Source organism: Impatiens glandulifera, chromosome 1 (genome assembly GCF_907164915.1).
Source record: "Impatiens glandulifera chromosome 1, dImpGla2.1, whole genome shotgun sequence".
Classification (NCBI taxonomy): Eukaryota; Viridiplantae; Streptophyta; class Magnoliopsida; order Ericales; family Balsaminaceae; genus Impatiens; species Impatiens glandulifera.
In genome coordinates this window covers 161,236,041-161,253,954 of record NC_061862.1, presented here as the reverse complement: position 1 = coordinate 161,253,954, position 17,914 = coordinate 161,236,041, and the positions used below count along the sequence as shown (strand labels likewise).

The 17,914-nt window shown below is 30.7% G+C and overlaps 1 protein-coding gene across 1 annotated transcript; it reads left to right on the top strand.

Annotated features, from left to right (window-relative positions):
- The first annotated feature begins 4,116 nt into the window (after positions 1-4,116).
- LOC124920518 (protein NRT1/ PTR FAMILY 1.2-like) lies at positions 4,117-6,054 on the top strand. Its single transcript, XM_047461017.1, has 3 exons — positions 4,117-4,253; positions 4,326-4,543; positions 4,611-6,054. The coding sequence occupies exons 1-3, from the start codon at positions 4,151-4,153 to the stop codon at positions 6,021-6,023; spliced, it is 1,734 nt and encodes a 577-aa protein (XP_047316973.1). The 5' UTR covers positions 4,117-4,150; the 3' UTR covers positions 6,024-6,054.
- Positions 6,055-17,914: the final 11,860 nt, after the last annotated feature.

The window sequence follows — 17,914 nt, the reverse complement described above, 5'->3', positions numbered from 1 at the left end:
ATAAATATAAATATAAATATAATTTTTTTTATCACTTTTCCATATTATAATATATTACTCATTTTACGACACAATCGGCATGGTAGGCACATACGACATGATCGTAATAGGTGATACGATATTGTCTTCAGTCGGAAGTCATTAAATCGGCACCAAAATCATCATTTATCAAAGAAAGTGCGATTGGCACGGGCGACATGATTGACACAGGCGGCACAGCCCGATCTACACGGACGACACGATGTTGTTTTGCGTCATAAGTTTCCTACAATTACTCTATTTTTTTTCTCTGTTTCTGCCATTATGGGGAAGAGAAAGAACAAAAGTAATAAATTTAAAAAAATTAGGGATTTTGTGCTGGAAGAAATCAAGGAAGCAACCGTCATAAAATTGAAAGAATTGTTGAAAAAGTTATCAAAAAACAGCAGGATACTAACACTAGTAATCAATCTGCTCCAACTACTGGGAAAATTACTATTGAAAATGATACAGGAAAATAGGGGATAATAAAAAAGCTTGGAAGATACGCTATAATGAAAGAGATAATTTGTTTGGCTAAAGAATCAGATTACAAAGTTCTTTATGCATGCCAAAAGGGAGAATTTGTCATTAATAAGGAGAAAGCACAGTAGATTACAATTCAACTCAACATCCACTATCTTCAAGACTGGAATTTGCTGAAAAAAATAAGAATATCAAGAAATTGTTCAATGGTCAGTTACTACAATGAAGGAGCTGATGAAGACTACCAAAATTAAGTCATACTATCAGGAGCAACTCGACATGAAAAACTAATGAAGTCTGGAAGACAATAATGCAAAAAAGTCATAAATCATGTCTATAAAGGAAAAATCTACTTGGACAATACACAAACAAAAATGGACTTATTGATTTTCAATTTGAATTTAAATTGTCTACTGAAGTAGAGGAAAACTGTATAAAGGAATGGAAAAACGTATTTGTGAGAAACTACATAGAAAAAAACATAGTATTCTTCCTAATTACTAAAAATGCATTGTTGAAACAATGCGAAGGAAAAGGGCTGGGCTGGAGAAGATTTCAGCAAATCTCCATTATTTATATTTCTTTAAATTCAAGAAGGGATCTAATCTGGAGGAAATTCTAGAAAACGGGCATACATATATAGGATCCAACTGTATAAAATTAGAAAAATAGTCTGAAGACTTGAACATATTGAGTAAGCCAAAAAAAACGCACAGATATGGTTCAAACTCTGGAATATACATGTACATATGTACAATTTTGAAGCACTTAGTAATTTTGCAGGTTTATTGGGTAGACTATTATACATGGATCCAATTACTGAAGTAGGAGAGCACCTATCATTTGTTAGAATTAATATTAGAGTGCATCCTAGAAAGTAGACAGAAAAGTAAATCTACTGTAATGAAAATCACTTATGAGTGAAGACTAGACATATATTCTTTCTACAATATCATCCAACATGAAAGCCCAAAATCTAATTTGGCTAAGAAAGATGATGAGAAAATTCATAAAGGCCAGAAAATAAATATACAGATAAATGAAACAGAGATGCCTATTTTCAAAAACTAAATGTGGTTAAAGAACAGATATAGAAGATAAAGAAAATTTTGTAGAAAATATAATTTTAATGATCTTTGTATGTATATACTTAATGCTATTTATGAGTACAAAGTCATTTCGCTGAACCCGAGGAAATTAAATTTTATATTATTTGTAGCCGACCTATAAATCAAAATTTGTTTGGTTTTCTAACGTATTCTAACCTAAACCCAAAGTTATCAATCATGCACATATCCTATTTTGAATATATAACTAAGATCTAAAACCATAGTGGTCAAGTTTATTTTCCTCACCAACTATTACTGATTGAACTATGGTGGATTAACATATACTTTTCCTTTTCACTTAAAGTTTTTAAATGAGAATAAAATCCCTGAATTTTGTTATCTTAGATTTTTAGACACCGATAATTACCAATTGAACTATTGTAGGTTAGCATACATATAATAATATTGCTAATAATAATTCGCAGAAATTAAACCCACTAAGAAATAGTTCACATGATAAAAATAGTTTTTAAGGTAAAATGAAGATTATGTCGGCCAACTTCTAATATTATAAAACAAAAAATATTTATTTTCATAATAATTCAAAGAATTTAAAACTAACCAGATATGAATACATCACCAGTAATCCAAACAAATCCGGATCCATGATATGAAAGTATCTAATTATCATCTTCATCGTCAATATGTTTTAGGGGAAAAGTGATAGAAACTACAAAGTAAAGCTTAATTTTCTTTATACTTTTTGTCATGATCAATACCTACTTTATTTATTTTTGATTTTTTATTATTATTATTATTAGTTTTTTTTTAAGAACGCTGAGTTTCGTTTTTTTTTCGGAGGAGTGTGATTAATCAACGTGTGTTAAGCACATGATCCGCAAATCTACTCAATAGACGAGCGGAACTTGTCGTCTGACGGGCTCAAACCCAAAACCTTCAGAGAGGCTGAGGGCCTGGGGTATCCACATTCTTTTGTCATAGATTAGAAGAGGGATCCTTATCTTTATAATTATAAGATCTTAGAATTTGTGATTTTCTAGATGTGGATCAGTGTTATTCTCTTATTAATTAATTTTTAGTTGACACATATGTTGCACTGATTAATTATTCAAATGATAGATTTAGATCATGTTCAAACGTTTCTTCCCATCATCATGATCCTATTATATATTAATGAACAAGTGTGTTTGCCCAACTTTGGATCTCTTATTAGTTTTGGATATCTTCATGGTTCTTTTCAGTTTTTAGTGGATTCCTTTACCATAATTTTAATTTTTTCAAGACAAAATTTCTATTTAAAATATTAAAAAACTGTTATTAATAGTTGGGCATGCATATTATTCATATGACATCTGTCATTAAGTAATTTTATATTTGAACACATAAACAAATTCAGTTCGATTAGGCCAGCAAGTTGTGAATTGGCCCAATTGTACGTGTCGTTATCTTACCTTGATGATTTACTTAATTTGATCACAATTTCATGTTTAATTTGAGTATTGTTTCTGTTTGACCATTCAAACTCATAATAAGTTAAATACAAGAATTATATAAAAAAAATCAAATTAAATAGGTATGGGCTTAAAAAAATAGCAAAAATGAAAGATAATTGACCAAATTGTTCGTAACAAAAAAACAAAATTCACATGTTCAATTTCCAAAATTCACTTGTTCATGACTTATTTTACAATTTGAAAGGGATAATATTACTTTATGAAATGTTAATTTTTTTTAAACAGAATGGTCAAATTTGAGTTTTTTTAGGTCGAAACATAAAAAGATTAATGCTATTAATTTAATTATCGAACTTCAACGAGTTTAGAGTTTTGACTACCGAATTTTAAAAAATCGGTAATAAAACCTTATTTCACTTAAATTCGATAGTTAAATTAGTAACATTTTTCTTTTATTAATTTATAAATATCATCTAGATAATAAGTTAACGACACTGAAAACCGATAAAACAATACCTCAATTTTGTATAATTTTATCCATAAAGAGTTCCAAATTGTGAGGTTTAAAAGAAAATGTCTGAAATCTCAGTTGATCAAAGATTATAATTTAACTATTATTAAAAAATTATTATTAAAGAAAAATATAATTTGAGTATTTCTGTTTTCATGATCATTAAAAAAATATTAACGAAGTTTTCATAATAAAACTCAAAATCAAACAAGTCTTATTATACTGTTGACTAAATAGTAAATACAAGCAATAAGACAAATCTAAATTTACAAACCGAACCCAAAAGCAAATTGTTTTCTAAACATTTTATTTCAAAAGAATCTTATCTAATATGCTAGAATAAATAGAAAGATTAAATTAAATAGTTTATTTAGTTAACATTAATAATGTTTAATACATAGACATTAATCTTAATATAATAATAATATCACCATAATATTATTATAATATCTTATATTTAATATAAAATGAAATTGAAATTTACTTTATTTCTTTTCTTTCCTAAATGAGGCTGGGCGGTGAGTTTTTGATGTGCATTTAATATGATCTCTTATAAATTGGGTTCAATAAAAGATTTCAGTCATCCTCTTTCTTTTCCATTTAAGTTGAAAATGGAAAATAAAGAGTATGATGATACAACAACAATGGAGAATCAGCAACTCAACAGACCAAAAAACAAAGCTGGTGGTATCAAAACCATGCCATTCATCATAGGTAAATATTTTTAAGATATTGAATCTGAATGAATCGATCTCTCATCCATTTTATCTGTGTTTTGATGATCAGCAAATGAGGCATTATCTACTGTGGCAAGCATTGGGTTGATGCCAAACATGGTTTTATATTTGATCGGAAGTTACAATTTATCAACAGCTAAAGCTACAAATATACTCTTTTATCAGTCGGCAGCCAACAATTTCTTTCCTTTGATCGGTGCTTTTCTGTCGGATTCTTATTTAGGACGGTTTTTAAGTATTGGGTTCGGTTCCATCTTCACTTTCCTGGTAAGCAAAACATTTAATTATGACAAATCAAAAAACAGATTTACTAAAATATGTGTGAATGATGCAGGGCATGCTGTTGATTTGGTTAACTGCTATGATTCCACAAGCAAGACCTCCCCATTGCGAAAATAACTGCAAATCAGCTACACCTGCCCAATTGGGTCTTCTTTTTTCTGCATTTGGAATCATGGCTATTGGATTAGGCGGTATAAAACCATGTTCTTTAGCATTTGGTGCCGACCAATTTGACAAACGAGGATCCGATGCTGATGATGATGATGATTCCCCCAGCAACAACAATCAGAGAGTTCTTGAAACATTCTTTACCTGGTATTATGCATCCACTGCTGTTTCTGTCATAATAGCTTTTACAGGTATAGTTTACATCCAAGATCATGCCGGATGGAAGATTGGTTTTGGAATTCCTGCCATATTCATGTTCTTTGCTTGTCTTTTCTTCTTCCTTGCCTCTTCCCTCTATTACAAGGAAAAACCCACAACCAGTATTTTCTCAAGCTTGGCTAGAGTTGTTGTCAAGTCTTATAAGAACAGGAATTTACAAATTTCTGATTACAATTTTGGAAAAGATAAGCCTACAAACAAGCTTAGGTGTTTGAACAAGGCTTGCATTAGTAAAGATGGGTGCACCGTAGAACAAGTGGAGAATCTGAAATCACTGATTCGAATAATGCCTATTTGGTCAGCAGGGATAATGGTATCCATAACTCTTTCACAAGGCTCGTTTCAAGTTCTCCAAGCTAGATCAATGGACCGACATATAACCAAGAGTTTCATATTCCCATCCGGTTCATTCGCCATGTTCACAATAGCCAGCGCCATATTATGGTTAGGGACTTACGACCGCATCATTATACCATTTGTATCCAAGATTAAAGGGAAACCATTCACACTTAATCCCAAAATCAGGATGGGTTTAGGATTATTCTTTTCTATCTTGGCCATGTGCAATTCTGCAATCGTCGAGCATTTTAGGAGGAGAAGAGCCATAGACCATGGCTACCTTAACAACCCACAAGCCATTGTTCCCATGTCTGCCATGTGGCTGGTTCCACAACATTGCCTTGTTGGAATCTCAGAGGCCTTGTTTGCAGTGGCCTGCAATGAGTTCTTCTACACCGAGCTTCCCAAGACCATGTCCAGCATTGCTGGGGCGATCGGGGGGCTGGCCAGTGCCATCGGGGGACTTATGGCCAGCTCCATACTCAACACCGTCACCACTGTCACCAAAAGAAATGGAAAAGTTGGTTGGATAGCGGATAATATAAATCAAGGACATTTTGAGAGCTATTATTGGCTTTTGGCCATGTTGAGCTGCTTTAACTTGTTGTATTTCATGATATGTAGTTGGTTTTATGGGCCGTGTTCAAGTGGAGGGATGTTTGGTACTACTAGTAGTAAAGGTCCTAAAGGAGATGAAAAGATTATAGCGGTAAATGAACAAGAGTTATTAGTGAAATAGAAGAGAGGATGATCAATGATGATGGATTAAAGGAGGATTAATGTTACAATATTTTCAAAAGGAAATCCGAATCTTTGGGTGTAAGCTACTTATTAGTGAAGCATTTTGTGTGTTAATTGGATTATGATGTATATTAACAAAGGATGTTGTTTTGGTGAGCAGCGGTTCGAGTAAGGCTTAAGCGCAAAATTTGAATATTGGAATATATGTAAATTTCTTTTAATAATGATGTAATATTGTAATTTTCTAGGTTATCCGCATTGTGAGAGGACGAGAAATAACAAAAAGACGAAAATTAAGATTGAAAAATAACAAAAAAGACGAAAATTAATTAACATAACGAGTAGCATATTTCAAACTTACTTGCATTCCAATATAATTTTTAATTTTCTAACAATCCTTTGTATAGAGTTGCATTGTGTGGTAAAGAGTACAAATTCATTTATGAAATAAAGACTTCAACAATGAAAGAATAATTGCAGCTTCGTATAAGTGATAAAAAATATGTTATTCTTAGAGAAAAATGAGAAAATAAAATAATGACCCAATTTAAAATAGCTAAACGATATATATAATTTATATGTACAGTTTTTTTTCTTTCAAATTATATTTTCTTTCTTCTTTAAAATAAGTCTAATATTGATATATTTTTGATAATAACTTCATTTTTTTTTAATTTATTATTATAGTTTGATTGTCTTGATTTTTTTTAACGTGTTGATCTTCTTTTTTTTTTTTTAAATTTTTTAGTTTCATAAAATTTAATATAATAAATCTGATTTTTTTATTGCATTTATTAAGAATTATTTTTTTTATAATTTTTTTTTTGTCTAATCTAGTTTGAATTGTATATCTACACAATGAATTTGTTTTGAGATGGAAAAGTAAAATTTTATGTTATGTTTATTGGTTAGTGAACATTTTTTGTTTATGTTTTTTTTTTTTAGAAAATTATTTATGTATTCATTATTGTTTTCAAATGATTAATCACGTTGTGGTGACAAAGAAAAACTCGTATTTTATAGTATTTTGTTTAAACGACTATCATTTATATTATATTGTATTAAACTTAAAAATAATAATAATAATAATTGTTACATTTCAATTTTAGTGAATTTATATTTGTTTTTGTTTATTTTGATGTGTCTAATTCATTGATACATTCTATTAACCTCCATTTTATTTAATTTTTTTAATAAAATTTTACAAAAGAAGAATAAACTATTTTAAAAGAAATCATCCAAAAACAGAAAGGACGTTTTCCCTTCTTTTTGTCATTGGACTTCCCAAATTAAATTCATCCTAACATTCGTAATGATAATACCCATTTGCAGAACGTCTGCGCATAGTCAGATTACCAGATCGATTCCTAGGATGTCTCACTCTAAAATAAGGTTATCGGTTAAAAAAGAATTCCGATAAAAAAAATTCATAATTTCGTTCGATTATTTATCTACTCCACGAGGACGATCTAGCTGACATCAATGAGATAGGTCGCATCTGGACAGCAATGAGCACAAGCAGATTCATCAATAGAGTAGGGACACTGCTATTCTATTGAAGGTTTAATTTCTTTTCACAAGCTTTCAGAGAAGAAAATTGTTTAATCTCTTACCCGGGCCAAAATAAACTACCTACCTATAATAGTTCGAACTTGCCCGGGGATTTTACATTATGGAATTACTTGTATCTTTTTTGAGAATTCGAAATGTCTAGGGCCAAAGTTTAAATTTAAAAAAATCTCTTTATTTTTCCAACAAAAGAAAAAAGAAAAAAAAAATAGAGTGAAATATGAAAACAAAATTGAAATTTCAAATAAGTTTTTTTATAAAAAAAAATTGCATGAACTTAGCTCAATCAAAAAATTATATTTCTTTGAAATGCTTTAAATTTTTTTTCTAACGATAAGCCCAACAAACCTTAGGCAGCCCAATTTTAAATAAAAATAAATCTTTGTGAACAGTTAATGAATATTATTGGATTTGTTCAGACACCTTAGTTTGTCATTAATAAAATTATCAATTAAAATATTATTTTTTTTAAATAATTCATAAATTTTTATCAAACAAAATTATTTAAATAACTAAATAAGTTATTGAAATAACTTGAATCCAAACAATTATTAATATTATATTAATATTATTTTATAAGTTAATAATTAATATACTTATATCAAATATTTATTTATAAAATAATTAAAATTACATTTTGTAAAAAATTACAAAATAAAACAAGAAGATAGGGAGAGCAAAGTTGGGTCAGCCACCCTAATGACGCCACAACTGACTATCAGCGACCCAATGACGATATAGTGGAAAAAAAACATGGTGGATGGGTGAGAGATAAAATTAAAATTAATTAATAAAAAAAATAAAAGAACGCACTCTTTTCAGTTTGATCAAATCATAGCCTTCTTCTATTGAAAATAGCTCAAAAGTACGAGTTTTGGATTTCTCAATTAATGAGCAACCCATTTCGAATGTCTTTTGGACGGATGGAAGATGCAGGGCTGCATACGAGTACTTCTCGGATGTCATCACATTTGACACAACATATTTGACAAACCGCTATGATATGTCATTTGCTCCTTTTGTCGGTGTTAAACATCATGGACAATCAATTTTGTTAGGATGTGGCTTACAATCTAGTGAGGATTCATAGTCATTTATTTCACTTTTTAAAGCATGGTTGACATTTATGAACGAACGTGCTCCAAAGGGATAATCACTGACCAATGTCGATCAATGTCCATTGCAATTGAAAATGTATTTCTGAACACCCATCATTGATTTTGTCTTTGGCATATAATGAAGAAACTCTCCACCAAATTGTATGCACATGCTCATTATAAAAGTATAAAAAAAAACATTCAAGAACATTGTCTACAACTCAATCACAATCCAACAGTGTGAAAGTAGTTGGCTGAAAATGATTGATGAGTTTCAGTTGCAAGACAATAATTGGTTGAACTCCTTTCACGTAGAATTTAGAAAATGGATTCCTGTGTTTGTTAAATGCTATTTTTGGGCATGCATGTCAACATCTTAAAGAAGTGAATCTATGAATGTTTTTTTTTTAATTTTTATTTTGTTCATTCTAAAACATCCATAAAACAATTTGTAGAGCAATATGAAAAGGTCCTTAAGAAGAACATAGAGAATGAAAAAAAATTGGATTTTCATTATTATAATTTGACTATTCCAATTGTGAGTGGGTATTCATTGGAAAAGCAATTTTATAGTGTATATACAAACGACATTTTTAAGTTGTTCCAGAATGAGGTGAAATTGTTGATGTTCTGCGACACTGCCATACTTGAAGACGATGGGACAACAACTAAATTTGGAGTGGTGGAGACCATACAAGGTCATGAGGGAGAAAATTGGAGAAATATTTTTGTAAAGGTAAACTTCACATAGACGGAGGGTTATGTAAATTATCAATGTAAGCTCTTTGAGTTTAGAGGACTCCTGTGTAGACATATTTTGGCGGTTTTGAGAAGAATAAAGGTGAATATGGTGCCGACTAATTATATTTAGAACCGCTGACGCAATGATTTGAAAAGAGGTTATCAAAGTATCAATAACATTTATGATTCTGATATGGGTGACATTGAAAGAAATCGGTATAACTATCTTACTTCAATGATGCAAGAACTCCAACAGATTGCAGCTCAATCTGATCATAATACTTCTTTTTTGGCTGAAGTGGTGAAAGAAGTGAAGGAAAAGTTCATTGCATATTCGACAACATCCGCTTCTACACTAACAGTTTCTGTACATACACCTTCTACACCAACTCAGCCTTCTTTAAGTCTTCAAATGATATATGAAATAATTCCATTTCAGTTGTAATCATACCAAAAAATTATCGAGACGAGACCACAATGATGTGTAAACTGCAAATGAATATCATATTAAAAATTAGGGAATAATTGTTAGGGAGTTTTCATATAAAAAATAACTTACAGATACATAATTAAAGAAGCAAATTTTTCGGTTTCTCTTTTGAGCGATGATTTGGCTCCACGCATCAACTATTCCAGATTCCAAATATACATTAATTTTTAATGTGAGCATGTAATATCTAGTCAGTGTGACTTGGTCACTCTCGAATAATACTTCACTGCAAAGACAAATAAAGAAAACACATCCTAATAAGAGTTAAGAAAACATTAAAATGACTATGAAGAGTTGTAAAGATGTTACCTTAAGTCGGATTCTGCAAAAATTATGTTGGCAACATTGCGATATGTATGTGAAATTCTGGAATACTTGAAGACATGGGATAATGTAAACGTAGTAAATGCCATGTAAGGAGACCAAATAGCCAACCCAGATTTTTTTATTCCTCTTCAATCTCTGTGGGAGTGGGACATCCTCATGAGCTTCCACTTTTACAACCGCTGGCTCATCCAAATGAGGTTTTATTAACTTCCTACTCTTCCTCTTCGGGAGTGGTACCACTTCGGTTTGATTAACTTCCTCCTCTTCCTCTTTGAGAGAAGTTTGAACTGCAGCTTCTACAGGATCATCCACATCATGCTCTTCCACATGAGGTTTGCTACTAAATAACTTCATGTGCTTATACATGTTCTTCCTCTTCCTCTTCCTCTTCCTCTTCCTCTTCCTCTTCCTCTTCCTCTTCCTCTTCCTCTTCCTCTTCCTCTTCCTCTTCCTCTTCCTCTTCCTCTTCCTCTTCCTCTTCGGTTGATCTTTCTTTTCATGTGATACCTCTTTGGGTGATACCACTTTGGGTGATATCACTTCGAGTGCTACATGTTCAGGTGGTGTTTCAAATAAAAAATCTACGGTTTCATTATCTTGAGCAACATCAACAACTTCAACAAGGGGTGTTTCAACTCGATCCTCTAATGGTTGAGGTTCTTCTACAATGGTGCCTTTTTGAAATAATTTTGAATGGAATACTTGAGAAATTTATGAACATCCACATGATCATGATCATGATCATCATCCACATTATTATGAACATACACATGATCATGATCATTATCATCCACCTACTTTCACACCCTATCTCGCACCTCATCTGGAAGTGGAAGGCGTCCAACATCCCTTCCATATCCGAATTATGTTCGATTCATTTCCATCTTAATCCTACTATGCAAATTATTGTCATTTTAATATGACAACATCAGAGATTATCGTTCGTAAGACAGTTGCAGTTTAAGGCCCACAACCATATCCATGTAGAACAACTGAAAAATAAACAATATATTAGAACATTTAAATTAAGATTTGAATAAACCACTGACAAAAATTACTTACAATGAGAAATGTTTGCGATCCAATGAAATGACGTGTTTCATTCTTCGTCCACTACTGACAACCTTCAACTAAGCCTTTCATTACGAATTCGCACCAATTTAAGTGTTGGATATTATCGACATCAAATAATGATTTTAGGATTTTAAACCTGCATTATGGATTATGTGAGATCCATAGAAAGATGCTGACAACATAGACTATAAAGTCTATCTTAAAATTATTGTCAACAACTTTATTGTTTAGAATCATCTGTGGCATTGCAGTTGTTCTTGGACCGGAACTATTTTGTTGTATTCCCCGTTGTCTCCTGCCTCAACAATTGAGGTATAAAAACAGAAAAAACTAATTTCATTTAGACTCAATCTAGTTTAGATATACAACAAGAAATTGGAACCTGGAGGTGATAAATATAAGGAGATCTCTATTACCTCATTCTCTTCTTCTTCCTCTATTTCTTCTTCTCTGTTTTTTTTCTTCTTAGCATAATGTTCTCTCTCTAGTTGTGATAGAATGAACAGAATTCTTAGAGTTTTCTTGTTTAATTAAATGCCTGATTGGGCTCCCCCTCCAGTCCACGGAGAGAGGCACACTAATCTTCAAGTCATCACTTGGTATTCATGCCGACAAGCTAACAACATAGCTCGAACTTGTCTTTTGGAACAATCTTCGTAAACATGTCTAACGGGTTCTTATCCATCTGGATTTTCTTCAGCTTCATTTGTTGGTTTTCTATTACATCTCTTAACCATTGAAACATCACATCAATATGCTTAGTTCTGGAATGATATATAGCATTCTTGCTCAAATCTATGGCACTCTGGCTATCACAAAAAACAATTGCATCTTCTTGTTGCATACCAAGCTCTAAGAGAAATCTAATCATCCACAATAACTCATTACCAACTTCAGTTGCTGCAATGTATTCTATTTCTGTTGTTGAAAAAGCCACACATTTCTGCAACTTGGATTGCCATGACACGACTCCCCTGTAAAAGTAAACACATAACCCGAAGTGGATTTTCTATGAACAAGATCTCCAGCCATATCAGGATCTGTGTAACCTTCTAACACAATTTTACCATTTCCAAAACTCAAATACAAATTAGAAGTGCCTCTTAGATATCTAAGAATCCACTTCACTGCTTCGCAATGTTGTTTTCCTAGATTAGAGAGGAATTTACTTACCACACTGAATGCATGCTATATCTGGCCTAGTGTAAACCATTATATACATCAAACTCCCTACAATTGAGGAGTATGGAACACTTGACATTTCATAATTTTCTTTCTCTATTGATGGATACATATTCTTGCTCAATTTAAAATGTCTAGGAAGTGAACAACTTACTTCCTTTGTTCCTTGCATGTTGAATCCTTCAAAAACCCTTTCAATGTACTTCTCATGTGACAACCAAATTCTCTTAGTCTTTCTGTCACGAGTAATAGGCATTCCCAATATCTGACGTGTTTCGGCCCTTAGGAAGTTCCACCAGCTCATATGTGCCCATTTCTTGCAATGACTTCATCTCATCTTTCATTGCATTCTGCCACTTAACTTTATCTTTATGAACTTGTGCCTCCTGAAAACATTTTGGCTCTCCTTCTCTTATCAATAGAATATACTCTAAAGAAGAGTACCTTTTAGAAGTTTGGTGCTCTCTTAATGGGGGCTCTTCTAACTCCTCTTGATGATATTGCCCCCTGCTTAGGAACATCATAAACGGTTTCATCATCATTACTACTATTCATGTTAGAAGTTTCCTCAATGACTTCTTCATTATATTCATCTTCATCTGTTACTGTTGACTGTACATATGAAGGAATTGATATGAGTTCTATGGACTCATCAACTCTCTCTAACTTCTCGTTGATTTCTAAATTTATCCATTCTGACCTTCAAAGAACACAACATCTTTGCATCTAACAATTTTTTTCTTTTCTGGGTCTCATAATCTGTACCCAAATTCCTCATTTCCATATCCAAGGAAAATACATGAAATTGTTTTATCATCCAACTTGGATCTTTGCTCCTTTGAAATATGCACATTTACTTTGCATCCAAACACCCTTAGATTCGAGTATGAAATATTCTTCTTAGACCATACTCTTTCTGGTATTTCAAACTTCAAAGGAATAGAGGGTGACCTATTTATGAGATAACAAACTATACGAACTGCTTCTGCCAAAAACTATTTTGGCAACTTTGTCATCTTCAGCATGCATCTCACATTTTCTACAATGGTGCGATTCATTTTCTCATCCACACAATTGTGTCGTGGAGTTTCAAGCACTGTTTTCTCATGTCGAATTCCATATTTTACACAATATGCTTTAAACTTTTTGAAGGTATACTCTCCCCCGTTATCAGAGCGAAGATATTTCAGCTTATTGTCTGTCACTCTTTCTACCATGACATGAAACTCTTAAAAGTAATTAAATACATGGTTTTTCGTTCTCATGAAATAAACTCACACCTTTCTAGATGAATTATCAATAAATGTTAGAAAGTATCAATTGTCACCCAATGACTCCTCAAAAGGACCACGCACATCATAATAAACTAAGTCCAACACATTATGTTTCCTTTCTGATGTTTGACTAAAAGAGACTTTGTGTTGCTTACCAAATGGGAAGTAATCGCATAGATCCAGAACCTCGTCTTTGGTTGAGGGGATGTGAAGATTGTTCACCAAAATTCGCAACCCTTTCTCATTCATGTGGCCGAAATATTTATGCCACAAATTTAGAGAGTTTTCAGTTTATACTGCATTCAACCCTTTCTTGAGTATCTTCACATGGGTTCGGTATAAGGAGTGCCACGACTTCCCTTTTGCTACAATCATTGATTCCTTGTTAAACTTCCATTCTCCACTACCAAGGTAATGCTTGAATCATCTTTGTCCAATGCATCACCTAATATCAAGTTTAAACGCACTATTTCAAATTCATTATATATATATATATTTAAATTATTATTTATATAATCTAAATTATTTATATTTTGATATATATTTTAAATTATTATTTTTATAAATTTGATTATTTATATTTTGATATATAATTTAAATTTGATTATTTATATTGAATGTGTTGTCTTTTATTAAAATAGTTTTCACAACTTTTCATTGTGATATAATTTCATAACAAAATTTTATCAATTTTTAATGTGTTGTCTTCCTAACTTAAGGGGTTGTAAGAAATTATGTCTTACGTTATTGAGCCATTAAATATGGTGCTTGGTTAGTAGGAAGTTTAGTAAACCATTAAATGTGGTGGTTGTGTGCTATGTAATTAATGTAGTGCAGTGGAAATACTAAACCCGTGACATAAGGATACTAACAAGAAAGCAAGCAAACAAACAAACAAAGAGGTTCTTCTCTATAACTTTTAGTTGTTTTGGTGTTTTTAAATTTATTTAATACTTATTACTAATAATGATTATTATTGTATTTTTGTAGATGGAAAATTCAAACAAATGAGACAATTACTCTAATTATGGTGATTATAATCTTTTTCAAACACAATATACTGATGTTGGTTCTAGTCAAACTAATGAAACAAAATTGATTTCTCCTCAAGTTTTCATGAGTCACGAAAAATTCAGATGGAAAAAATTATTAATAATGGAGTGACAAGATCTAATGCATTTTACAGTTTAAGTGAAGCTAATGGATTTAATTCAAACCCGGAGATGGAAAGCGATGAAAGTGATAGTGATTACAATGTAGAGGACTCGGATTTAACAAATAATAGTGACGGTGAAGAAGATAATATTCAGACTAATAACCCAACAAATATGGATGGACATATTCCTAATGTACCATAGTTTATAAAAGAGGAGATCATTAACAACGTTGCCATGAATAATTCAGGTCATTTTCCTAATTTTAATCCGCTTAACAATGATCTTTTTGAAGGTCAATGTTTTATAGATAAACAAACTACAATAGATGCAATAAAATCAAGCCACATAAGAGAATCAAGAAATTATCATGTTTTAAAGAGCACTACAGTGTTTTATGAGGCAAAATATACTATAGTTACATGTCTGTGGAAAATTCGAGCTATAAAAAGTAAGCGATCTGGAGACTTTCAAATCATTAAACTTCCTGCTCAACATAACTGTCTTTTGAGAACAATCCAAAAAGACCACAAGAAACAGTTCAAACTTGATTGAAAGTGTTATAAAGCAACAAGTAAGAATATTTTTGGTATTTCATATTGATGATCTTTTACATTTTTCTGAGTTGTTATTTATTATTTTAAATTTACATATTTAGATAATGGAGGGTTCATACTTGAAAGTGAATAACATAAGTAATCAAATATTGGCAATGTATAGATATCATGTTAGCTACAAGAAGGCTTGGTTAGCAAAACAAAAGACAATATCGGAGGTGTATGACGATTGGACGACCTCTTATTCTAAACTTCCTAAATTTTTAAGTGCTTTGATGCATTTTAATCCAGGCACGAGTGTTTTGAGTGAAGTTGTGGTCGATGTTACAAAACTCCACACGTCGGTGTTTAAGCGTGTTTGGTGGGTATTCAAACCGATAGTTAATGGGTGGCAAAATGCTCGGCCAGTTATCAATATTGATGATACATTCTTGAAAGGAAGGTATAACGGGAAATTATTAATTTCAATGGGATCTGATTCCAATAACCATCAATATCCACTTGCTTATGCTATAATCAATGAAGAAACAACTGCTAATTGGTCATGGTTTTTATGTCGCCTTCGTAGATTTATATGTCAGTAGAACGGGAGTGTGCATAATTTCAGACCGTCATGCTGGAATCATTGAAGCAATGAAGAAAGAACAAAATGGCTTCATTAAAGACATAAGTATACATCGTTTTTGTCTCTACCATGTCCGTAGTAATTTTAGTTCAGCTTATTTTGGATCACATTTGAAGATGTTATGCTGGGTGGCCGAAAATAATAGTCAATTGAGAAAATTCGAAGATGCGTTGAGACAAATCAAAGAGAGCTTAATCCCGATGCTGAAAAATTGGTTACGAAATATTCCATTAGAGATGTGGACTATGTCTCACGATGGAGGATATCATTACGGTCAAGCAACAATAAATATGGTCAAAAGTTTCAATGATATCTTAAGGTCTGCTCGTTTTCTTCCGATCACGTCAATGGTTGAATATATATATTATCGCTCTGTAAAACTTGTTGCAGAAAGGCGTACTCAAACTTTGAATTATCTTCAAAATGGACATACTTATTGCAATGTGTCAAGAAAAATATTTGAAAATATCGAAAGCAAGGCATCAGCACACAATTATTCCACATAATGAGCAAAGTGGAATCTTTGCGGTGACTACTACACATTACAGACGAATAATGGTTTTTGGAAAGGTGGCAACAAACATATCGTTGACCTATGTAAAGGTTTTTGTTCTTGTGAAAAATGGTGCCGATATCACTCACTATGTTCACATATAGTTGTTGGTTGTATAGTGTGCAATCTCGATTGGGTTAAATACATCGATATACATTATCTGAGATGTGGTAGTATGATTTTCACCCATACCTAATGAATCATATTGGACGTTTCCAGGAGCAAATGATTGAGAAAAATATAATAATCTTGTTCCCAATAAAAATTTGAGAAAGAAAAAAAATCAACGAGGTCAAAGCCAACGTATTTGAAACGAAATGGATAACCCACAAAGAACTATCATTTGTGGGAGTTGTGGCTAAGAAAGTCATACGAGACGTAGCCAACGTTGTACTGACCAAAATTGTCAATAATTTAGATAAATGATGAGTGTAATAGTTTTTAAGAATATTTAATTATATTATTATGGTTAAATTATTTAAAATTTATTAATATTTAACAATTATTTATTAAAATGCTAAAAGAAATATTTATTAAATTATATAAATAATAATTGAAATATAAATATATATATATATATTAAAATATAAATAATTAAATTTATAAAAAAAATAATAATTTAAATTATATATCAAAATATAAATAATCAAATTTATAAAAATAATAATTTAAAACATATATCAAAATATAAATAATTTAATTTATATAAATAATCATTTAAATATATATATATATATATATATATATATATATATATATATATATATATATATATATATATATATATATATATATATATATATATATATATATATATATATATATATATATATATATAATGAATTTGAAATGTAAAAAATAAAAAAAAAATAAAAAAAAAAACTGAGTTTACGGAACATGCTTTTCTCACCTCTATTCAACTCCAAAATTACTTATTTATCTATATCACTTTTATATATTTATCTTTTTTATTTTATTTATTTTACTTAATTTTTATTATATATTTTTTTTACTTTATTTATTTAATTAAAAATACAAAATATTATTATTTTTATATTATAATTGTGTGTATTTTAATTTAATAAAATATAAATATTTAATATTTTATTATATTAATTATATATATATATATATTTTAAAATATTTATAAAAATAATAATTGAATGATTCAATTTTTTTATAAATAAAATTATAAAATAAGATAAATCTTTAATATATTATATATTAATAATTAGTCAAATTAAAT